General features: G+C 27.8%; 5 protein-coding genes across 8 annotated transcripts; 3 read left to right on the top strand and 2 right to left on the bottom strand.

Annotated features, from left to right (window-relative positions):
• Positions 1-1,979: 1,979 nt before the first annotated feature.
• LOC106786941 lies at positions 1,980-3,028 on the top strand. Its single transcript, XM_014748851.1, has 2 exons — positions 1,980-2,801; positions 2,966-3,028. Exons 1-2 carry the CDS (start codon positions 2,505-2,507, stop codon positions 3,026-3,028), a joined length of 360 nt encoding a protein of 119 aa, XP_014604337.1. The 5' UTR covers positions 1,980-2,504.
• A 2,839-nt stretch (positions 3,029-5,867) lies between these two features.
• On the top strand, positions 5,868-11,728 carry LOC106786998. 2 transcript variants are annotated; one of them, XM_014748959.1, is made up of 6 exons: positions 5,871-8,373; positions 8,616-8,818; positions 8,900-9,250; positions 9,743-9,745; positions 9,950-10,030; positions 10,102-11,728. In XM_014748959.1, exons 1-6 carry the CDS (start codon positions 6,684-6,686, stop codon positions 10,300-10,302), a joined length of 2,529 nt encoding a protein of 842 aa, XP_014604445.1. In that variant the 5' UTR covers positions 5,871-6,683; the 3' UTR covers positions 10,303-11,728. The 2 variants fall into 2 exon arrangements, with proteins under 2 accessions (XP_014604446.1, XP_014604445.1); XM_014748960.1 differs by lacking the exon at positions 9,743-9,745 and having other exon boundaries at positions 5,868-8,373.
• Positions 11,729-12,636: 908 nt separating this feature from the next.
• On the top strand, positions 12,637-16,006 carry LOC106786995 (WD repeat-containing protein 91). The gene is made up of 8 exons (XM_014748954.1): positions 12,637-12,840; positions 13,163-13,427; positions 13,518-13,633; positions 13,721-13,917; positions 13,995-14,310; positions 14,397-14,518; positions 14,611-15,265; positions 15,349-16,006. Exons 1-8 carry the CDS (start codon positions 12,721-12,723, stop codon positions 15,496-15,498), a joined length of 1,941 nt encoding a protein of 646 aa, XP_014604440.1. The 5' UTR covers positions 12,637-12,720; the 3' UTR covers positions 15,499-16,006.
• A 95-nt stretch (positions 16,007-16,101) lies between these two features.
• On the bottom strand, positions 16,102-18,011 carry LOC106786997 (transcription initiation protein SPT3 homolog). 3 transcript variants are annotated; one of them, XM_014748958.1, is made up of 5 exons: positions 17,983-18,011; positions 17,110-17,340; positions 16,708-17,022; positions 16,418-16,605; positions 16,102-16,269 (listed from the first exon to the last, which is right to left on the bottom strand). In XM_014748958.1, the coding sequence occupies exons 2-5, from the start codon at positions 17,327-17,329 to the stop codon at positions 16,132-16,134; spliced, it is 861 nt and encodes a 286-aa protein (XP_014604444.1). In that variant the 5' UTR covers positions 17,330-17,340; positions 17,983-18,011; the 3' UTR covers positions 16,102-16,131. The 3 variants fall into 3 exon arrangements, with proteins under 3 accessions (XP_014604444.1, XP_014604442.1, XP_014604443.1); XM_014748956.1 differs by lacking the exon at positions 17,983-18,011 and adding an exon at positions 17,475-17,656; XM_014748957.1 differs by lacking the exon at positions 17,983-18,011 and adding an exon at positions 17,421-17,458.
• LOC106786994 (protein PFC0760c) lies at positions 17,989-22,190 on the bottom strand. The gene is made up of 9 exons (XM_014748953.1): positions 21,775-22,190; positions 21,336-21,700; positions 20,877-21,248; positions 20,662-20,787; positions 19,496-20,581; positions 19,251-19,428; positions 18,656-19,178; positions 18,451-18,571; positions 17,989-18,358 (listed from the first exon to the last, which is right to left on the bottom strand). Exons 1-9 carry the CDS (start codon positions 21,893-21,895, stop codon positions 18,026-18,028), a joined length of 3,225 nt encoding a protein of 1,074 aa, XP_014604439.1. The 5' UTR covers positions 21,896-22,190; the 3' UTR covers positions 17,989-18,025.
• Positions 22,191-22,818: the final 628 nt, after the last annotated feature.

The following is a 22,818-nucleotide window of genomic DNA, read 5'->3' as shown; positions in this document are numbered from 1 at the left end:
AATGAACAATATTTTGTATTAGAATTCCAAATTTAATCTAAAACTAAATCGCGCTTTATATTTGGATATACACATAATATGTATCTAATGTAAATGCGTGTGTGTCTCTGAGTTGCGCACAACGTAGCATTGAAAGCATTTCAAAGAAAGCAGACACCGTAGAAGAGAGAAAATGTTCAGTTGGCGTCGCGACGTCACGGTTTAAGGATCGTAGGATTCATTTAATAAAAAAAAGGACTCGAAAACATTGCTCTTAAAAATTGAAAATCAAATTTATAGTGAAAGAGAATGATCAATTAATAACACGATAATACGTATTGTCAAATATTCAAAAACAAGATAAAATTTGAATAATAAAAAATTAGTAAACAAATTATAATCGATGTCCAAATAAATATGGCCAATCGATTCGAGGAAAAAAAATGGGAACAGTAGTAATATTCTAGAAATATAATATGGATCGACATTTTCTTTCTATAATAAAATTATATTAATCAAATATATCGACGAGTGTGTATTAAGAAAAAAAAAAAAAAAAAGAAATAAAGAAAATTCTCACACACACATAAATTTATTATAATAAATTAAAAGAAAAAAAATTATAATAATTATTGTTGACCCTATTTTGATTTTTTGGTGATATTATCATCGTGATTTAGTGTTTTGATTTTGTGATAAGTTTAAACGAGGAAGGTGTTCTTTTTCATCATATTTTTTTACTACAAACGAAGGAAGGAACGATAAAAAAAAGAAAACTTATTTCACACATTTAATATTTCAACGATTCGAAGAAAATACTATACGAGGAATGATCCGAACATTTTATACGAATCGTCCACGAAGAAAACTAGAAGGACGTACTTACGTTTGACAGTGTGCCAAATATATTCGAAGAATATTACTAATTTATTTCTTTTATTTTTTTTCTTCGATTCGTACAACCCATTTTTTATTTTAAAAAAGAGGAAAGACAAAAAAAGATTAGTCACGTGCTGTTCACGATTTTATTTAAAACACAAAATAAAATTAATAGCAAGTTAGAGAAGAGAAAAATCATTTTGTTTTCAAGCATATATATCCAATCGAATGAACATTTCTATAGATAAATGAAACATCGACGTCATTTATTTCTTATCAATTATTTCACATATTTTTTGTATAATATACCGAATTTTAGATTAGATATTTCACAAACAGAATAAAGTGATTCGTATTTTTTACTTTTCTATTCCGAAAGATATTAAAACAAACATATAAATAATCGAGTATCATATTTAATGGATATTCCGACGAATAAAATATTTCTTTAGTCACACTTTCTATTAATCGATCAAATATTTTTATAACGTATCATAATGTTTTTCTTAGTAATTACAAATTCGTATAATCCATACTCGGACTTACATTCGAGTTCGAATATTTTCTTATACCATGCCATCTAAATTTGTCGTTTCACTTTCACGCTCTTGATATATTTGTTGTATGAATCTGTTAGGTCATTGACTTTAGACGATGTCATCAGAATAATTTTAGATAACGAAAGCGAATATTAGCGAGAAATCAAATTGTCAAGTATAAAAAGGGGATGCGTATAATAGCAAAAATAACAAAACGCGTGTTTAGATTATTTTGCGGGCCTATATATATAAATATATATATAGATGCACGAATGTAATAAATTTTTTTTTTTTATAACATTCTTCCATTTATTTTTTATAATAATTCATGTCAGATACAGCATGAAATTCTGATTATCAGTTATCCGTAGTCATCGATTGTATTTACTTAAGTATCCGTATTTACATTGAACTTTAAAATACTTTAACAAAATGATATAAAATATGTTTGATGTTTAGTAAAAAAAAAAAGAAGAAAAAAATTTGTTATCTAGTAGAGATTACAAAATTTAAACGAAATCAGAAGAATCTTTTATTAGAATTACATTTGTATCTCAAAGAAATAATATTATAGGTATAACTAAATTAAAAATATTACGAAACGCACAACTATTAAATTAGATTTAATTTAAACGAACATTTGAAAGAAAAGTGATAATACGAAACCGTAGTATGAGTTTGTAATTAATTAAAAAACAAAAAAAAACAAGAAGAAATAAAAATCAGAAAAACTTTTTATTTGAATAAAGTTTGTATCTTAGAAAAGGGATATAATATTAGGTAACATTATATTAAATAAAATTACGAAACGCGCGAATGAATTAGCTTTAATTAAACAAATATTTCTGAAGAAAAAAAAAACAAAAAAAAAAAGGAAAATTGTAAAGCTCGATAAAAAAAAATATTAAAAAGTTCGTGAAAACAAATTAAGTTTAATTTAAAAAGAACATGTCCAACAATAAGTGAAAACACAAAAACAATTTGAATTTGTAATTGAAAGATATTAAGAAAAGTTTTCATTATAAAATTTGTATCTTAAAAAATATAATACATTAGATATAATTAGATCGAAAGATATTATAGATAAAAGAAAAAAGAAAAAAGAAAATGTCAAATTCACCTGTTATAAAAAATGTACCACCCAGACCGAAAATTACTTTACCAATTCCGGGTCAATATGGACGTTATCCACAAACACCTGTGGGATATACATCAACACCCCCTTATAGTCAGACACCTGTGCCTATGACATCCGTACCTATGACACCCGTTTCTGGACAACCACAAGTTTTTTATTCCAACAGAGCTAGCAAATTTGTATTCACCCAATTTAAAGGAATCAAAGATTTTACTAAATCCGGACTTAGCGTTGGGGAAAGAAGTGTTTTTTGGTTATACGAAAAGGTAATATTTTTATATATATATGCAAATGTATTCAATTCATTTCAAATTCTTTCCTCTCTTTTTTTTTTTTTTTGTCAGAAATGATTATTTTTTGTTTAGGTTAGCTCCTGGAGTAAACGATGGTTCACTCACATTTTTTTAGTTGTTATTGTATTTTTATATAGTATAGCAGGCGCTATGATTTTTATTACCATCGAAGGAACCAACGAGGATATATTTCATTTTAATATACGTCAAGAAAGGTAAGAACAACATTTCTTTTATTCAAATTACAATTAAAATAGTAAGTATTGTTATTCATACCGTGTATAAAACAATAGATCATACGATTATGTCAGAGAAAATGTGGGACAATTAAGTGTTTGCTTTGACGAGGAAAAGAGAAAAAAAAGAATATAACAGAGAAAAAAGTATTGTACAATAACATGTCGGTAAATTTATATTATTTTATTCGAGACCTGGCCTGAATAATATTCAATGATTCTTGAATTAAGTCACGTTTTTTTTTGTAATCAAGATTAATAAAGGGGAAAAAAAATTGTAAAATTATTCTTTATCGAGATAATGTGAATGCAAGATCGGTATATTCATATAATAATAATAATATACACCGGAGAGGGGGGGTATAATCCCTGTAAATGATTTCCCTTTTAGTCGCCTCTTACGACAAGCAGGGATTACTGCGGTCTTATTCTTTTCCCCAGAACCGCAGGGGGATGTTTGACGATCGATATATTTATGATAAATCATTCGAAATTTATCCTAAATAATATTCAATAATTATTGAACCCCCCTGATATATAGAAGATTTTTTTTTTTGTAATTAAGAAAATTCTCAAACAGAAAATAATTTATTATCAACGTCAGTATATAATATTCGATCCAAACGACATTGATAAATTCGATTGCGCATCGTGATAAAAGTGATCGTTGAATTTAATATCGCTGACACGATAACTTTACTTTAACTTTGAATCCGTGGTTTCGTGTAGATGACTATTTTCTGCAATTTTATGCTACGATCGATTAACCTCAGAACGAAGGTCACACGTTAAACCAGAAACACGAGAGAATCCGACTTTTTATACTTATCTTGAAGAAATTTTCCTTAGCGTGTTGCACGAATGATTAATTTTTACGCACGATATATGTATGTCATGGTCCAGATAATTTCCTCGGTTAACCTTTGATAAATATCACGTTTTTATAATTTTATCGATTAATATAATACATTGAAAGTTTCGATATTCGACATGTCATTTTTTGATTCAAGACAAATAAACTTATGATAAAACTTTGGAGTCCTAAAAATTGTTAACACCTTAGGGGATTAGGGGAAGCTTTTTAATTGAAAAAAATATATATATTAAAATAAATATATTAATTATTTTCTATTCAATTTTGTCTAGAAACAAGACCATCGAACTGATCAGGCAACTCTGGGATGATGAAGTATTGACCTCCGATGTGGAACTTTGGAAAGGAGGAGCACGAAGGGAACTTATGAAATATGAAGAGAACCTTTACGAATTCTACAAACTTGGCTTGATCGACCATGGGCAAAAAGTGTGGACATTTTGGAATGCTGTTTTTTACTGTGGTACCATTTATACGACTATTGGTAAGTTTTCTTCAAATCCTACTAACACATTTATTTCTACAAAAAATTATTTACATTGAATAAAAATGAAAAAGAAAAAAAAAAAAAAAAAAAGAAAAAAGTAATACGAATAAACGTTTATTTTCGTTGCACAAAATATTTTACATTGTGCTTTTAGAAAAATAAAATTATGTAACACGTAACAACAACAGTAGGATTCGAATAAAAATTATCATCCTGTCAATCAAAAATAAAAAAGTAATAAACAATGGGTTATCGTACTTTCCACCAAAATGATTTCTAAAACATTCGCAAGATTTATATTTCTCTTTATAGCTTACGTTAATTCACACAAGCTCGTTTGATTTGTTTACCCAAACTGTTACACTAAATCTCTCAGGATATTCAAATATACAGAAAGCGAGAAGTTAATAGATTCGTGTGCTACGAGAAACGTATATGTAATTTATAACAAGAACTAGACCATTTATCTTTTAAAATAACAATCGAAAATCTTTTAATTAAATAATGTTTAACGCGTGATTCTTTTATATGAATTTTTTCTTTTCTTTCTTGTTTTTTTTTTCTTTTTTTTTTTGTAAAAAGATAAGAAATTATTAAAAAATAACTTATATATAAATACGTGTATGTACATTTATACAGAAATATAAATTTGAATGTCGAGAGAGAGAACTTGCCCACGCGTATTATTTTCAGTAGTCTACATTACGTAACGAAAAATAGAAAATTTAAGAGAAATGATCAAGAAAAGAAAAATCGGTTTAACACGTGCTTGGAATTTTTTTAATGTGTTGTCTAAAACATTAATTAAAAAATAAAAGATTTTGATCAAATACATCTGACAGATGTTATATTTCTCATACAGATAAACTGTGAAATAAAAGTAAGCTAAGATAATTAATTATTTATCGTTATACGTACTTACGTATAGACACAAAAGTACCTTAATAGTTATTTTCTTTAGGGAAAACAAGAAAGAAAAGAATCGGGTCAAATTACTTGGGGAAACAAGTATTCACTCGAATATTTGGTCATCTTCCAAAAAAGATCTGACCTCTCTTTATTTATGTGTATCTTGGAAGTGTCTTTAGCGAGTCACCCTTTTGAGTAGGAGAATGGAAGACAGTCAGCGACATATTAAAAAACTATTTTTAGATGAGACGGCGCCATCATTTTCTTTTTTTTACATATTAAAATTTTTTGTTAAATTTATATATACATAACTTCTAATATTTAGTAATATAAAAATTAACAATACGATAAAGGAGTAATATAAAAAATATAATAGACCTTTAAAGAATAATGAGATACGAATTCATATTTAAAAATATATCTATTAATATATAATAACATATTTTATACATAGTATTAAATACTAAATTACTGAGAAGAACAATAAAGAGGGAATACCATATAGCAATATTAAAATGTAATATTAAATATGAACATTTTGTTCAGACACGCGTAAATCTGCAAATATTAACGAATAGCAAAATCAGCAATAAAATAAATTGAAAAAGGACGAAAATGTCGATTATCCTTTAAAGCATTAGGTACAAAGAGTATATCACGTGGCGCCGGCGCGTTTGGCTAAACGAAATCGAAATGTTGCTACGTAAAACGGGTTGCGGTACGTACAGGCGCGGCATCGCGACGCCAAGATAGAGCATGGTGAACAAGGTGAACAGGGTGAACAGGGTGTTGTGGTGCGTCAATTGCGGCAATTCGAACATCGCTCGATAACTCGACGACTAAATTTTCCTCCATCCTACCGGAGGACGAGTTTACGCGTTGCGTCAAAAGTAACATAACGTTTCAAAATTCACTCTGGTTAGGAAGTTGCAAGCAGCAAGTGAGCAGCAACTATTAGCGTTTTCTCTAAAAACCCATCGTGTTACCAACTTGGTATTAGTGTTGCTGCTGCTGCTGCTGCTACTGCTGCTGTTGCTGCGGCAATTTAGTAGTGGTGGGAGCAAGCTCTGGTTTTATTTCTGTCTTCCGCGACGTGCACATAACTAAACCGAAAGGATAGACAAGAATTGTGTGAATCAAATCAAATAACGAAAGAAGTATAATAAGAATTTATCTTTGTCATTATCATTTTTATAATCCCCCGCGTTTAATTTTCATTCGTTATTGTTTTTATTATGAACTCATCAGAGATAGATTAATTGAATTATTGAATATTTCTTAAATATCAATCACACGTATATAAAACGACAAAAGATCCGAAAGTAAATCGTTGACGTTGGTTGTTGTCGATGATGGAGGACAGTTACACGGTTCATCGGCGTCGCAAAGCTGCAGCTAAAAGACGTGAAAAAACGCCGGAACCATCGACGAGAATTCAACGGGTTGAAACGTCCGAGGATGAGGATGAAATTAGGAGAGCCAAGATGGAAAAAATGGCAGAGGATACTGAAAGGATGGAACAAGAATTGGAGAAAGAAAGGAAAGAGAAATCCGATGAGGAACGAGGAAATGAAATACAGGCTGTTCAAGAAGAAATTCGAGAAAAGGATATGACTATAAATGATAAAAATAATATTCTAATCGAGGATACGTCAAATGTTACGCATCAAGAAATATTTTCTACGGAAAGAACAACAACAACAACGACAACGACAACTGTAACTGATCCTATTTCGAAGCTGCATGAAATCGATAATGAAAGAAATGCAGAAGGAAATATTGATGACGTCAAAGTTGTGAATAAAACGGATAAGGATCCTGGAAAAAAGGATACTTTGAGGATAAAAGATGATGAGAAGGAATCTATCGATGAGAGGAAAGTTGAAAAACGTACGAAAAAGAGGTCGAAGGATCGTACTATTGAAAGGCATCATCGTTCTACGGATTCCAGTGAAGAAATAAGTGACGTTAGTCCTGGTAGAATGAAATCTTCTGAAAGTGTTAGACCAAGAATTAAAAAGTCTAGTAGCAGAGGAACACGAATCGTTGATGGTGAAAAATCTGTTCGCGAAAAGAATTTGTTGGACTCGAAAATTCGACCTAAAGATAAGACAGATAAAAAATCTTTACAACCCAGTGACCTCAATGAGGATGTTCTAGAGGGAGCACTGATGAAAAAGAGCGAAAGTTTTCCACCCAGATCATTGGAACGACAACCAGTTGTAAAAAGATCAGCTACTGATGTCAGAAAACAAGTGATACCTTTGAGCAACGATAGCCTAATCGAAGATTTTGCTAAAGCACAGAGGGAATATTTATTGAGAGAACGTAGTATAATGGATCCTGATTTACCTGAAGATTATCAGGACGCCAGTGACGACGTTGTAGGTATGAGAAAGAGAAAAATTGGTATGGTTCATACAGAAATTGAACAAAAAGAAATTCTCAACTCGGTCGAACAGAAACCAGTAGAATCGACTAAAAGTTCTTGGTTCCAATTATTTTGGAGAAAGAAACAAACGGATAGCACCGAGGAAGATAAACTAGTCGATGCTGTGCCAACGCAAGAATTTGATAATTCTGAACAAGAATTGTCTGACAAACCAGAAAAAGTTACTTTCTTAGATTTCCTTCGTGCACTAAAAGATGTTGCGTCCGAATTAAAAGCTTTTATGGTTCAAAATCCTACGGAGATACAAATAATCAAGAAAATGAGAAATCGTTGTATGGCTCAATTAATTTTGATTATGATTTATTGCGGTCTTGGTGCATTTGTTTTTCGATTTACCGAAGGTGCATTCGAAACATTTTACAAGTGCGGCGTGAAAAGAGTCAAGAGAGACTTTTTGGATAGTCTATGGAATTATAGTCACAATCTCAGAGAGGATGATTGGAAAAGTTTGGCTAGAAGAAAGTTAATGGAATTTGAGGAACAATTGCATACCGCTCACGAAGCTGGTGTACATACTTACAGTGGACAAAGAAGTTGGACCTTCTTAAATGCCGTCGTTTATTGTCTCACTGTGATCACTACTATCGGTGAGAAGATAATTTCATGAACGAACAAAATATATCGAATATTATCAATTTTCTAAACCGTGATATGCAAGTTTTCTATATATTTTTGATTAATCGAATCCGGACACATTTAAACGAATTAATGAACTTGCAGGATCATCTTTTTATTTGTATTTTGTCTCAAAATAATAATTTTCTTGTTTCAATTCTAATTTATTATTTAGGGTAATCTAATTAATTGGTACGTTTCGTTTGTTTTTTAGGATATGGTCATATTTCACCCAGCACTACAACCGGAAGAGCAATTACCATTGTTTATGCTATATTTGGTATTCCCATGTTCCTCATTTTGTTGGCTGACTTTGGCAAACTATTCACACGCGGTATAAAGTTCCTTTGGGCATTCGTAAGAAGGCTCTATTATACTGGAAGTTGTCGAAAAGTTCGTCGGACTGGTCCTGTACAGGTATGAACTTATTAATATAATTAATTATACTAATGTTTCTTCAACATATGAATTAATATTTCGATAAAAATATGTTAAAAGGAAGTAATGAAAGGTGTCCAACTGGTGTACGACCTAGCAACGTTTAGAAGACCATCCCAAATGAATCCGGAAGATATCGAAGAAATCCAAAAACAACAAAGTCAACAACAACAGGCTGTTTTAAATATAGATGGGAATGCACCAGACACACCCGGTACACCGGCTATGTCAACGTTTGCTATTGATGATGAATTTAATCTTCCGATATCAGTAGCAATATTTATATTACTTGGATACATCTTCGTTGGTGCAACCCTTTACAATATGTGGGAGAAATGGGGTTTCTTCGAGAGCTTCTATTTTGTTTTTATTTCAATGAGCACTATTGGCTTCGGTGATTACGTGCCAAAGGTAATAATCTTCTTCTTTTTTATTTTATATATATAAATCATTTGAATTAATTAAACTAAACACGAGATACATTTATATACATACACAGACACAGACACATACACTAATTTATTAAAAATATATTTGTGTAAACAAAAAAAAAAATACGAGCATGAGTAAAAAATTGATCGTAGTATCTGAATTATACTATTATTATTAATTGATATGATTAACAAAAAGGAAAAAGAAAAAAAATTATGTTTAATATAAAAAATTGATATTATTTAAATAATTCTTATAAATTGTTAACGGTGTGTAGCACTTTAGATAAAGCCCGCATATCCGATTTAATTTGCTTCTAGCAATTATTTTCATGCGAATGTTATAAATAAGACGCATATCATCATATCATTTATAATTAATCTCTGATTATTCCTCTCTCGCTGATTATTTATATTACATTATTATGAAATTAATTTTATTTCTGCTTTTGTTTTTCACGGTGGCGTTCAGATGGTAAGCTTGAATAAATTTCAATGTTCGTTGCTTCAATTTCTATATTACACACTATGTATTCGCACACGCTTTCCCGATAGTTATTATAGAACACTTTTGCACTCCAATTTATATGTAAAATTAATTATTATACAAGTTTGATCGTAAAAATATTCAATATAAATTTTATTTTTAAATATTAACTAATTTTATTGATTGATTTAGCATCCCATGTATATGATGTGTTCGATAATATACCTGGTATTTGGTCTGGCACTTACTTCGATGTGTATCAATGTTGTACAGGTCAGTATATATAATTAATAATTTATATATTATATTTATTTATTATTTATAATATATAATTTAATCGACAGGTGATGTTGTCGGATTCGTTTAAACAAGCGAGTCAAAAAATTGGTGCTACAATCGGCTTTGAAATTGCGGATGACGATGGTTCAGTCAAACCTGCACCACCACCACCGGTTGAAGTTGCTGATATTCATACATCTATCAAAGAATCCGAAAGCATTGAAAAAATTGCACCTAAAGCCAAACAAGAGGACGTTGATCTATAATACATTGAAAGAATTTTCTTTTTAAATGTATTCATTATTATTATTATTATTATTATTGGAGGATATATTTAATTAATTTTTACGTTCTTCCGAAAGGGCTTTAAAAGTGCGTATCTCAATTTTGAACAATTCTAATCGTCCGCTTGCTTGATTCAGATGGACTTTCGCTTCTATTATCACAAAAATATACACACCGAGTGTATTAATTATCTTTAGTAAATTGAAATATTTCACGTAACTTTTTTCATTTTATGAAAGAAAAAATGCTTAAAATAAAATTATAACTTTCCAAGGAAAGAGTATTTGATGTGAGAAAGAATTTTTTATCGATGCTATTATTTGACAGGGGACTTCAAGGTAAATGATATTTTATTCATTTTATTTCCTTTTACGTAAATTTATTCTTTATACTGTGTGTTGTGCATATAAAAGTATTATGTAGTTTATATTAAACTATTTATTTATTTTTTTCTAATTTTAATCAAACAAATAAATGACTCATTTTACAAATGCTCGAATATACGAGCTTGAAATTTCCCCATAAAGTGGCTGATAAAAAATTCTTCGTTCTGAGCCTTTTTTCTTCTTCATAAAATTACAAATGATAAAAATATTTCAATTGATAAATTTAAGTGATACACCTGCATTATATGCGTGATAGCGTGATATTTATATATGAAACAGAAAGACATAATAAGCTTTCTCGTAAAATAATTAAAAAAAAAAGTTACAAAAATATTCTCTTTTCTATCGAATAAAAGGAAGCGAAATAGAAAATTAAAAAAAGGAAAAAAAAAGAAAGAAATTAAGAAAAAAATTTCTGCACAATGTGAGCGGCCTTATTGTCGTAGTAATTTCTGCTTAATTAATTAATTAATTAATTAATTTATAAGAGAAAATTATAAGAAACATGTTTTTAAATCAACAAACAAATTTCTTCAACCACACATAATCGCGAACGTACACGTAGTAGATTTTAAAGCAGTCACATTTGTTCGTTTCGAGTGATAAGAAAACTTTGTTCGTGTCATTGAAAAAATCGTCAATGTTCTAGTCAGTGATTAGTACTGTACAGATAGTATAATTTTTAATGTTAAATAACATCGATCGTTTTATATAATATTTTTGTTTTTAATTTATTATGTGAAAACAACATAAAAATAATGGTGACTTAATGTTAATCTAATATCTGCTTTCATGCATAATATATGAAAATTAACTTATCTAATTATCCGATGTAAATTACCCAAAAAATTTACAATCATATTTATAAGAAAAATAATATTACTTCAATCAAACCGCGTCCATTGTTAATGTAAAATAGATGCATAGAATTATATGTAAATGTGAATTATTTTTCAAATATTTTATTAATAATAACATATTGCCTATTATAATTCCAATGGCTACAAATAAATATTAAAACAATGGCTTTATTTTTTAATATATAATAAATAATATAAATCTAAATAAATAGATTATTAGTTCTGACTGATTATTACGTATTTTTATTTGTCGAATGATTCTCTTTTTCTTTCTGAAGCTAATAAAAATTTTAATTTTGGAAATTAATAGTAATTTAATTAATATGTCAAAAGGTAACGATTTTGTTCTTTTTATTTCAATATTAGCATGAAAGATTTAAATATTATCTCAAAGCATCGAATTTAAACTGTAATCTTCTATCCATTAGTCCTGCGAAATATTATACAAAATATAAAAAAAATAAAAGATAGTAAAAAAAGAAGAAAATCGTGCCTTTTTAAAAGTCTACTGTATCAGCTATTTAATATTTATCTAATTCCTATGAAACAAAATTCATATTTATAAAAGCTAGTGTGCAGTTTATAAAAATGTTGAATGGGTAAAAAATTGAATGCCTATTTTTTTCTCATTATATTTTAAATGATAAATAAATTTTATGTGCGTGTAAAAATAAAATCTATTGTACTCTACCTTTCTTCTCCTATCAATATAATTATTTTATTTAATAATCCTATTAATTCATTAAAAAATACTTCAAGTAAACGTGACATTTATATTTATTATCCTACATTTTTTTCTATAGCAATTAATTATGCCTCCATCTTTTTTTTCACGTTCGAAAGTATCCTTTAAATCTATCTAAATGATTTTAAATATCCTGCAGAGCATGTAACATCAAAATATTCAAATCTAAAATGTAATATCAAAAAAATATTAAATTAAATATTAATTCATATTAAAATATTATTATATGAATATAATAAATGAAAAAATTCAATTTTTATTTAGTTCGCACTTAATTATTAATAAACATATGTTTATTTAAAAAAAACAATATGGCTACGTAACGATTCAAAATGGCTGAAGGATGACAACACGGTGCAATCAATTGAAGGAAAAATCGAATGTTACGAAGACAAATTTGGAGGGAAAATGTCTCATATTCAGTATGTCGATGAGTTGGTCAAGGAGTATTTATTATTTCGAGGATTTAGTCAAACTCTGAAAGCCTTCGACAACGATTTAAAGACCGAGAAAGAAAAAGGTTTCAGGGTGAGGAACATCACAATATAAAATATGAAGACAAATAAATTCAACAACAAATATCATTATTTGTATGCACTATCAATGAAAACAAATTAGTATATTTTTACGACACTTAAAAAATTCATTATTTAATATAAGAATTAATTTCAATTTCATTGGTCAATGTTTAAATGCAATTTCAAAACAATTACTTTTGATGCATAACCTTTTACTTTAAAGTAAGAACATATGAACATTTAAAAGGAACATTCATTTATAAGTAACTTGAATAAATAATATAAATAAAAAATTTTAATTCGTTATTCATTTTGTTTTTTTGTTTTAATAGGTTGATAAAATAGTTGACCAACTGATGCAATATATATTTACATATGATTTAACATCTTTGAGAGAATTATGGGGACACTTGGACATTAGATTGTTTTCTCGTTTAGAGAATCACTTTACTCCAGCGATAAGAAAATTAGAGAACGCTGTATTAAAAATGTATCTGGTTAATGCAGCTGTAAATAATAAATTAGATCGTATTCAAGAATTTTTTTCTAAAATGGCATCAGAATTGCAAGGACATTCAGAATGGAAAGAATGGTTTGGTACGATATAAATATTTTAATAATTATCATTTTATCAATGAATATATATAGATTTATATATAAATACATTAATATCATTTAATCTTGCAGCATTACCGTTCATTAAAAATCCAGAAGACAATCCAATTTATTCAGTACATTTTAGCAGACAATGGCAAGACACTATGGTGGTTTCTTTACATAATTTTCTTGCTACTATCTTTCAAGTAGGTAAATTTCAAGTTTTCGAATATAAGAGTCGTTAATTGATGGATTAACGTATGTTATTTATGTAATTAATTAAATGTCTACAGTGTATGCCACAACCAACATTATTAACGATAGATGAAGATACTAATAAGTTAAAACGCTTGCAAGAAGAGAACGAAGCATTGAGACAGAAATTGAATGAACCTATTAAAATAGAAACAATTGCAGATGTAAATCCGGGACCAGTACCGCAGTATCCGTCAATGGATGATGTTATGGATGATTTTTACATCATTGCTCAGTATATATTATTTGCTGACTTAGCACATTAAATAATTAATTTATACATTAACCTTATTTTTTGTTCTTTTTTTTTAGAGAATCTCCTTTAATGGAAAATCCTAAAACACTGAGGAGTTTAATAAAGAATATAGGAGGTGGTTCTAGTCCAATTTTAAATAGAAAATCTACAACAAGTGTTAAGAAACATACAGAACCTGATATGACGTCTACTAAAAGAACGAACACTAAAGGAAGATTGAATTCAGTTGCAAAAACTGAAGTAGTTGCTAAAAGGAGCATAAGTTGTGATTCTCGATTAACTAGTACTAGAAAAAGGGATTCGTCTATGGATACTACTGTTGAAAGAAAAACTAAAGAGAAGATGGAATCATCTTACATTCTATTAAGTCAGGTTAATTAATTAATAAATTATTCAGTGATTTATATATTATCATGTTATTGATAATTATTTGTATGTTATGTAAAAATATTTTTCAGGAGGAATATACAGAACATAAAGCATCCATTATTCAATGTAAAAGCAACGCGAGCGGTTCGTACGTGGCAACAGGTGATATCGATGGTGTTATCAAAGTATGGACACCAATTCCGTCACCAAAGTACGTATTTATTTACATACTAGGTAACAATATTAATCTTACATTATGTATTACAATTTTTTAAATTGTTTCTTTTTTATTTCTTTAACTAGAACCGTCACGACATTCACCTCATCTGTGACAAACGCGAATAAGGCTATAACTGCATTAGATTGGATAGCCAAAAATGAACGTTACTTTTTACATGGTGACAATAATGGATTAATCCAGTTACACGATACACGTGATTGTAAAACACTTTGGGAAATACAACACGAAGGATCAAAGATTATAACATTACTTTGCAATCCAACTGATTCTACATTCGTATGCTCAGTGACTGATTCTACGGAAAACAAATTACTTTTATATGACATTAAGTCAAAGAAACTAGAAAGAATTTTACCTACAGAACAAAATGTAATTGCTTTGTGTTCTGCGTTTAATCATAATGGACAATTGCTAATCACAGGAATGTCTAATGGCAATATATTGATTCACGATTTTAGACAAAATGAAATAATCAGTAATTTCAGTTTTCATTCAAGCGCAATCATTGATATTGAATTGATCAATGATTTTAATAATTTTTGTACACGAACCCAGGATGGAAAATTGTGTCAAAGAAGTTTGAATCATTCAGGAAAGATTTTATGGGAGAGTAAAATTAAAATAGAAAACAATGCTTATCATGGCAAATTATTTACCTTCGATCAAAGCGGAAATTATATGTTACTTTGTACACAAAACGGTGGTAACATATACAAAGTAAGCCATAAATTTATAAACGATATGTAATATAAAATTAACATTTAAATTTGAAGTTACTAAGAATATTTTATACATTACAGACACCACCTAGTATGCAAACAAAAGTTTTAGAACTCGGTGGACATAAAGGAACATTGTGTTGTGACTGGTCCAGTGCTAATCAATCTGGCACATGTATTACCGGTGGTGCGGAAGGAAAAGCAAGAGTATCGACATTACTATCACCATGATACAGAAATAAAATTAGTATATGTGTGAATTCGTGAGCGGATAAACGATTAATTGAAAAAGAAAAAAGTTAACAGAAGAAAGCAATTATGTAGATATTAATTTTGTTTATATGTAATTTATATTCCTTGCTAATTTTTTAAATCTAATTATAGTATTAAAATATAGAAATAATATATATATATACATACTATAATATATCACAAATATAGAAAATATTAGTAGGAAAGTCGAATTATTTCATAAAAAGTACAATTCAATACCAATGTATCATTTTCCTCTCTTTAGTATAATATCTAATAATATTTAATAGTATTTTATTTTTTAAAACATAATTAACTAATTGCTAGGATGATCAAATTTACAGAAAATGACTTATTAATAATATAAAAATGTAAAATGTCATCTTATATAAATTTAGTGTTAATAGGAAACCAAAAAAAAATAAGAAAAAAACATAATATGTACAGAAAACAAATGTCAAAGTCAATAAATGCAAGTCAATTTTAATACGAATGTTACCCGAGTATTATTTCAGTCATCCATTTATTTATAAAATACTATTACTTATATTGAACAAAAAAAAAAGATATAATAAATTCTTAAAAGTCTTACCTCCTTTACGAGTACAAACTTTAACAAGAAAGAAATTTTAAATGAGGTGGATGTACTGACCAACGATGGAATGGTCCTGTCATATCTAATTGCGGTGACCAATATCTTCTAAGAGCTTCATTTATTTCGGCTGGTGTTATCGGCTTGGCTGTAGCACCCTAAATATATTAAAAATATTTGTTATATTTTTATTATTATTATTTTTATTTCCTCTTGTCTTCTTCTAAAGTTGGCTCAACATATTACGAAACACCTTGTATCTAGAAAAAATAGTTAAGGTATTTAAATTAATTATTTATTACTAACCTTTCCATGATAATATGGCTTATATGTATATGGATTAACATAATGAAGTTTAAGACGATCAATGGCATCTCCATAAATTTTTGTTTGATCTTGTCGTACTAGAAAAACAAGATCAACAATTTGTGCAACTGTTTCGTATGCTAAATATCCTAAAATTATATAACCTTCTTTGGATATTGTGATTTCACCTGTTAATATTATAAATTATATTAATATATAGATGGAAAATAAGTTCTTTACATGTTAGGAAATGTGTTAATGTATAATATTATAGAAGAAAAATTCATTACCATCCATACAAATCCACTCATTAAATTTATGACGATTCTTGTTTGCGAATGATGCATTTCGTGCATTACTAAATTTAAGATAACGAGCTTCATCCATTGAACGTGACATCATTTCGGCACGAACACATCTGTTTAATTTAATTTCATCTATAAAAGATTTATTTTCCAAAAGTTCTCCGGTATTGTCTATCATTTTAAGAAATTCTCTATATGCAATCTTTGGTTTATAATTCTTTGCTTGTTCGATGTCTACAATATCATCTGAATCATCGCCTTTCACAACTTTATAGACTGAATTTTTCAGCCGTTTCATTTCTGTAAAATAGAAAATAATAACACTAATGATTTCAATTAAATATTACATACTGTATCATGTATGAATAAATATTAACTATAGTATACCTAAATATTTAATTAATCGTTGTAATTTAACTTTATCTTTGCGTAACAAAAATATAAAATCTTCTGCTCCAACAACATTAGACTTCTTCAATACTCCTCGTCTTTCAGCATTTTCACATGCTTTCCTTACAATTGCTCTCATTTGATGTAATACAACTTCTTCTATTATTTTTGCTGATTCTTTTAATGGGCTACTACAATCACCAAATCCATGCATCATTTGTCGAATTTCTATAATTATAAAATAATTAAAATTAATTGCAGTTTTTTTTAACAATATAGAATAACATAATTTTATTTATTATAAGTACAGAGTAGTGTGTTATCCATATATATGCTTAACCTATAATAATTAATCTACAAACCACTTATAAAATTATTTGAATCAGATTTATAATAACGATTGGTAGATTTGGAATCAGATGCCTCTGCCATTATTAAATAATTTAATAATTATTTAGTTTAACTAATATTACTCGAAATATTTATAATTTTAACAATGATATAGAAAAACACAATTCAAATCACAAAACACGAATCTTGTTAGTGAGACTACATTACTCAATCGATAATCAAGAATTTACAGTTACCAATCAAATATTATCAACCGAGAGATAGCAGATCACTTCTCGAGCAATTAGTGCAAAACTGTATTTTTTACTAATGATAAGTATATTTAGACAGATTTGTAGAGTAGAGATTATATGGGTTATATTTATATATATATATATGATTCGACACAGAAATTCGGTAAAAATATAATTGAAAATAAATATATATAATTACATTTACAATTGTTTTGATGCATTAAATAAATAAATAGTAATAAATATAAATAACTTATGAGTTATATAATAATTGAAATTATAGTACCTATAATTTATACATTGCATGAATCCATCATATAAAAATGTTTCTATTCTGTTTCTAAAATATCTTCTATATCTGCTTCTAAGTTAGCATCATTAGTAATTAGTAATGTCTTTTTTGATTCTGTACTATTTAATTCTTTCTTTTGTAAATTCCTAGGTGTAGGCATTGGAAATTTAGTACCGTTAACTTTAGAATTTCCTGCCAATTTAGGACTTAAATTTTCTAAACTTGAATTACTAATACTGACTGAACTTAAATAAGGATATTGTACATTTTTATTATCCTGGGTCTCTTCCTTTTCATTATCCTTTAAAATTAAAGTTGAAGGAAACATTGCTTCAATAGATCCTACAGGCTTCTTTCTGGATATAGACAGCTTAAAAAAAAATATATTATTTGAATAAATATTTATAGACAAATTTTGTAGTAAACATTTAATTATTAGTAGTAGGATTATTCCTAGATTACCTGTTTTTCTATTTTTTTAGAAATTTCTGCTATTTTTTCAGCTTGCGTCGTCTTTAATATAATATTATCAACGCTAGAAGATTTTCGTTTTTGAATTGCTTGTACCTTTTCATCGGACATGCTTTCAATAAAAATAAAAGTAAAATATTATAACAAACGTGTACTTGTAGTAAATAATAGTTAATAATCTATCGTAATAAAATACCTTGAAATATTCCAATCGCTATCATTTAGTTCTGTTTGCTGAGATGAAGATGATAATTCTTTATCGCTCCTATCCTTGAGATTAAAAAATACTTTCTTTTTAGTCGAACTACCAACTGATACTGTTGTTGATTTTAATGCACCCTTATTGTTTTTCGGTGAAATAATAAAACTTTGTGTCTTCGCTTCTTGCATCTTTGTTAAACCAGTTGAGTCGTTTCGCTTTGGTGTAGATGTCTTCTGAAGTTCCCCATTCATAAATGTTATTATATTTGAAGAAGTTTCTTCCGTTTCGTTTTTTTCATTTCTATGCAGATCTGTCACAGACATTGTAGTGTTTTGTGAGTTAACAAACTTTGAAAATATTTCATTTTGATTAATTTCACTATTCTCCTTGTAGTCAACATTTTCATTCTCTTTCGGTACAATCGAAGACTTTCTTGGAATTTTAAATGTATCACGCGTGCTCAAATTTTTATACTCCTCATCTTCTAAATCCATTTGTACTTTTTTTGGTGATATATCTAAAAAATTATAAAGAAAATATTAAATTATTCTATGTATGCAAATATAAAGGACATTAAATTTATACTAACAAGAATTTTTTGGTATATTAAATGTTTTCATAGCTTTCGACTTAACATTAGTTACAAGTATATCTAATGGTGACTTTTTAACTGACTTGGATTGATGCGATATGTTACTTTTAACAGAAATTCTGCGAAGAACTTCCTTAAGTATGTTATGCTTTATTTCATTATATTTAAGATGTTTCTGTAAACATAAAAATAATCATTAAATTTGTTAAACAAGAATACTTTTGATTTAATATTAAATTTACCTTAGAATAGATACTTTGATGATGTCGAATAATTTTCATTTTTTGTTTATACGATGCTTCAGGTATCTCATTCCATTCTGGATCAATTCCCAGATCACGTAATTTTTGGTGAAACGTTTCTAGTATATTTTTTTTTAATTTTCCAAGAGAAAAGCTATCCTTTTGAGAAGTCTTCATCGATTCAGGTAAAGAAGATATTACTTCATTTTTATTCGATGATACAATGTTTTTTTTAACACTGATAGCATCTGAATCAATTTCCGTTTCAGATTCTGTTGTAGTATAGCTTGATGTTGCAGAACTTATAGCTTTGGTATCAAGGAAATTTTTTTTAGACGTTTTATTATTTTCTACATTATTTCTACTAACTTTAGAATCAATGCTTTCTAAACTTGACTCCATAGATTCATTGTTATCATTATTATTTAAAATACTTGGAATACTATCGCTATTGGAATGAATCTTAATGGAATCATTTTTGGAATGTTTTTGTAAAAGTTTTGGTTTACGATTCATCTGATTTTCATTTTTTAATTGAGATACATTGACTACGTTGAGACTTTTTAAAGATTTATCAGCATCTTTTGTTTCATGATAATTTTGTGAAATTTTTGGTACTGATAATAATGATTCAATTTTTGATCTCTGCTTTAATACACTATCTGCATTTTCAATATTAATTTTTTCTCCAGCGCCATATTCTGTAATTTTTGTATTTAGAAAATCTGTATTTTTACTATATTGTACCATAGGTGTTACAATATTATCTGTTTTTTTATCAGTATTAAAATATTTATTTACATCCGTATGTATTAATGAATTTTGTAAACCATGAGACAACGAACTAAGCTGTTTACTTTGTTCTATTAAAATACTCGATTGATCTTTAGATTGTTTTTCTAAGGCATTAACTTTAAATTCGTATTCGGCTTTAATAAATTCCGATGCCTGTTGCGTTAATTTTAATTCCATTGTTAATTTTTCGATATCTAAATGATGCTGACGATCCATCTGTTGTATTTTAGATCTCCAATAATCCTCTTGTGTTTTAAGTTTGTCCTGCATTTTTTCTATATCTGGAGTAAGCTAAAAATGATATAATATAATATTAACACAACATGCATGGAATTTAAATATATTATTTACTTCTATATATATATATATACTTTTTCAAGAAGTTGATTTCTTAATCTTTCTATTTCTTTTTCTTGTTGACTTACTAATAATTTAACATTTATCTCAGGTACATTGCTGTGTACTTTATAAGGGCTTTCATTTCTATGCCTTAAATTCTGTAAAAAAATACAAGAAGTTTTACAGCCAACAGATTTTAACAGATGTTTAAATATGTTACTTATATAAATAATTATTTCAAACCTACATTGATTTCTGCTAAAAGTAAACTTTTTAAATCATTTATTTCTTCATTATTTTTTATTTGTTGTTTTTCTATTAAATCATATTTATTTACATTATATCTAATACTATCACTTTCACTTTCGTTTTCTTTATCCTTGTTATCTATTTTAATACTATTCGATATTTTATCCGATTCATTTCTTATTACTTTTTCGGCACGATTAAGTCGTTCTTTTAACATTTTTATCTCGTTATGCAATTTTTCAGTCTCGGTTTTATAATGATCATGTACAGGTGATGTTTCCGTAGATAAATCAATCATATATGAATGACGACGAGTTATATGCGCTTTAACAAATGTATTTGAAATAAATGACTTAGGACAATGCGGACACTACAAATAAAATAAAATGTATTAGTAAAATTAATAATTTCTTAATGTAACAATATTATATAAAATTAACAAATTTATATATTTTACTTTATGTATTTCGCCATTAGAATCTCCAATTTTTGTTTCAATCATTCTACTCCTTTCTTTATTCTTATCTTTTAAGTTTTTTATTATTTCTTCCAGAGCGTTCATTTCTTTTCTAAGCTTATGATTATCTTCGATTTTCAATTTCAACTCATCCTTCAATATTATTACACTTTGATCTAAATACTGTTTACAATAAAGCAAATATTCTACAGCTAATTGTGCAAGGTGAAATACTTTAACAAAATTAGAATCTAATATTTTTAAATCGTATTCATTTTCCAAATTATAATTAATAACGTTATTAATATTTTCATCTACGGTTACAAAATCTCTTTCTATTATTACTCTGTCTATGTCGATGGAACCTAAAATGTAAGCTTAATGATAGTATAAATGAATACAAGAGTTATTGCTAAGAAAAGTGCAATTATTAACATACCTATACGATTCCAATCGACATGAACCCTAGATCTATGCGTGTTGAAATGAAAACCTGATTCTTTGGCAAGTTTTGGAAAATTGTGACACCACTTAGTACCAATATGAAATGAAAATGCCATTGTTCTATTTACAACTATACTTTCATTAACACATTAAATCTTGATACACTTTATTTAACTATGATATATTTATTGAATAACATAATCCAAAATTATATAAAATAGTATAACTTATAATATCAAGTTTTTTAATTATTAACATATTCAAGATATTTAAATATATACATATGTATGTATGTTTTATACAATAAATCTTTTGGATTTATAAACTAATACATTTTTTGTAATCCATACTATGTAAGTAATGTAAACAAATTTAAATACATAAAAATCATTAGGTTACCTTTGACAGGTGTCTCATAAAAAAATGCCATCTGTTGGTTGCCGCGCGAACAAAATATCAATTATGAAAGTGCAACAGATTATTAATTATTTTTTTTTTGTGCACATTTACACTCTACTCGACAACTAAAATTATTAGAAGTATCTGTATGCATAATTTAAATATTTGTTTCATACATGCATATATATTTTATTTTTTAAGAAATTATTTGATAAATCTAAATGTTTTATTTGTTTTTTTTAAAAAATACAATATGTCAGAAGGACCAAAAGAAAGTGAATAATAATTAAAAATGCAAATTAATTTAGATTGAATTTAGCACAGCCATTCGCCCGATAGTACTTGCGTTACATGATTGAAATTTTTCGATATATCGCAAGTAATACCGACCCAGGTCTCACCGCGAGGAGGTTGCTGTGTTCGGAGACCCCCGGGCTAAGACTCTACTTCTAGTTTAATTTTAATTAATTCATTTCATTATAATCATTTATTAGAAAGAAATTTCAAAAATTCAACACGAAAAACGAGCCACAAATTTTTTCATCCTACTTATTATTAAAGTTGGATGAAAAATCATGAACATCGTTTTAAATCGACCTGCTTACCCGATTAACATTCTAAAATTATCGCAAACATTCAA

Source organism: Polistes canadensis, unplaced genomic scaffold, assembly GCF_001313835.1.
Source record: "Polistes canadensis isolate GaletaPanama2010 unplaced genomic scaffold, ASM131383v1 scaffold_89, whole genome shotgun sequence".
NCBI lineage: Eukaryota > Metazoa > Arthropoda > Insecta > Hymenoptera > Vespidae > Polistes > Polistes canadensis.
The sequence above is the reverse complement of the archived record's forward strand: the minus strand, read 5'-3'. Positions and strand labels throughout refer to the sequence as shown.

What these genes read in the sequence shown, in the direction of transcription:
- LOC106786941 (XM_014748851.1), top strand. Translation starts at nt 2,505, where the DNA reads ATGTCAAATTCACCTGTTATAAAAAATGTACCACCCAGACCGAAAATT. An exon ending in TTTTTTGGTTATACGAAAAG is followed by an intron (nt 2,802 to 2,965) that starts GTAATATTTTTA and finishes ATTTTTATATAG; the next exon opens with TATAGCAGGCGCTATGATTT.
- LOC106786998 (XM_014748959.1), top strand. Translation starts at nt 6,684, where the DNA reads ATGATGGAGGACAGTTACACGGTTCATCGGCGTCGCAAAGCTGCAGCT. An exon ending in GTCGGACTGGTCCTGTACAG is followed by an intron (nt 8,819 to 8,899) that starts GTATGAACTTAT and finishes ATATGTTAAAAG; the next exon opens with GAAGTAATGAAAGGTGTCCA. An exon ending in TGTGTATCAATGTTGTACAG is followed by an intron (nt 10,031 to 10,101) that starts GTCAGTATATAT and finishes TTTAATCGACAG; the next exon opens with GTGATGTTGTCGGATTCGTT.
- LOC106786995 (XM_014748954.1), top strand. Translation starts at nt 12,721, where the DNA reads ATGTCTCATATTCAGTATGTCGATGAGTTGGTCAAGGAGTATTTATTA. An exon ending in AGAATGGAAAGAATGGTTTG is followed by an intron (nt 13,428 to 13,517) that starts GTACGATATAAA and finishes TTAATCTTGCAG; the next exon opens with CATTACCGTTCATTAAAAAT. An exon ending in TTCTTGCTACTATCTTTCAA is followed by an intron (nt 13,634 to 13,720) that starts GTAGGTAAATTT and finishes AAATGTCTACAG; the next exon opens with TGTATGCCACAACCAACATT.
- LOC106786997 (XM_014748956.1), bottom strand. Translation starts at nt 17,544, where the DNA reads ATGGCAGAGGCATCTGATTCCAAATCTACCAATCGTTATTATAAATCT. An exon ending in TTCAAATAATTTTATAAGTG is followed by an intron (nt 17,341 to 17,474) that starts GTTTGTAGATTA and finishes TTATAATTATAG; the next exon opens with AAATTCGACAAATGATGCAT. An exon ending in AGCCATATTATCATGGAAAG is followed by an intron (nt 16,270 to 16,417) that starts GTTAGTAATAAA and finishes TAATATATTTAG; the next exon opens with GGTGCTACAGCCAAGCCGAT.
- LOC106786994 (XM_014748953.1), bottom strand. Translation starts at nt 21,895, where the DNA reads ATGGCATTTTCATTTCATATTGGTACTAAGTGGTGTCACAATTTTCCA. An exon ending in CTAATGGCGAAATACATAAA is followed by an intron (nt 21,249 to 21,335) that starts GTAAAATATATA and finishes TTTTATTTGTAG; the next exon opens with TGTCCGCATTGTCCTAAGTC. An exon ending in TAATATACCAAAAAATTCTT is followed by an intron (nt 19,179 to 19,250) that starts GTTAGTATAAAT and finishes ATAATTTTTTAG; the next exon opens with ATATATCACCAAAAAAAGTA.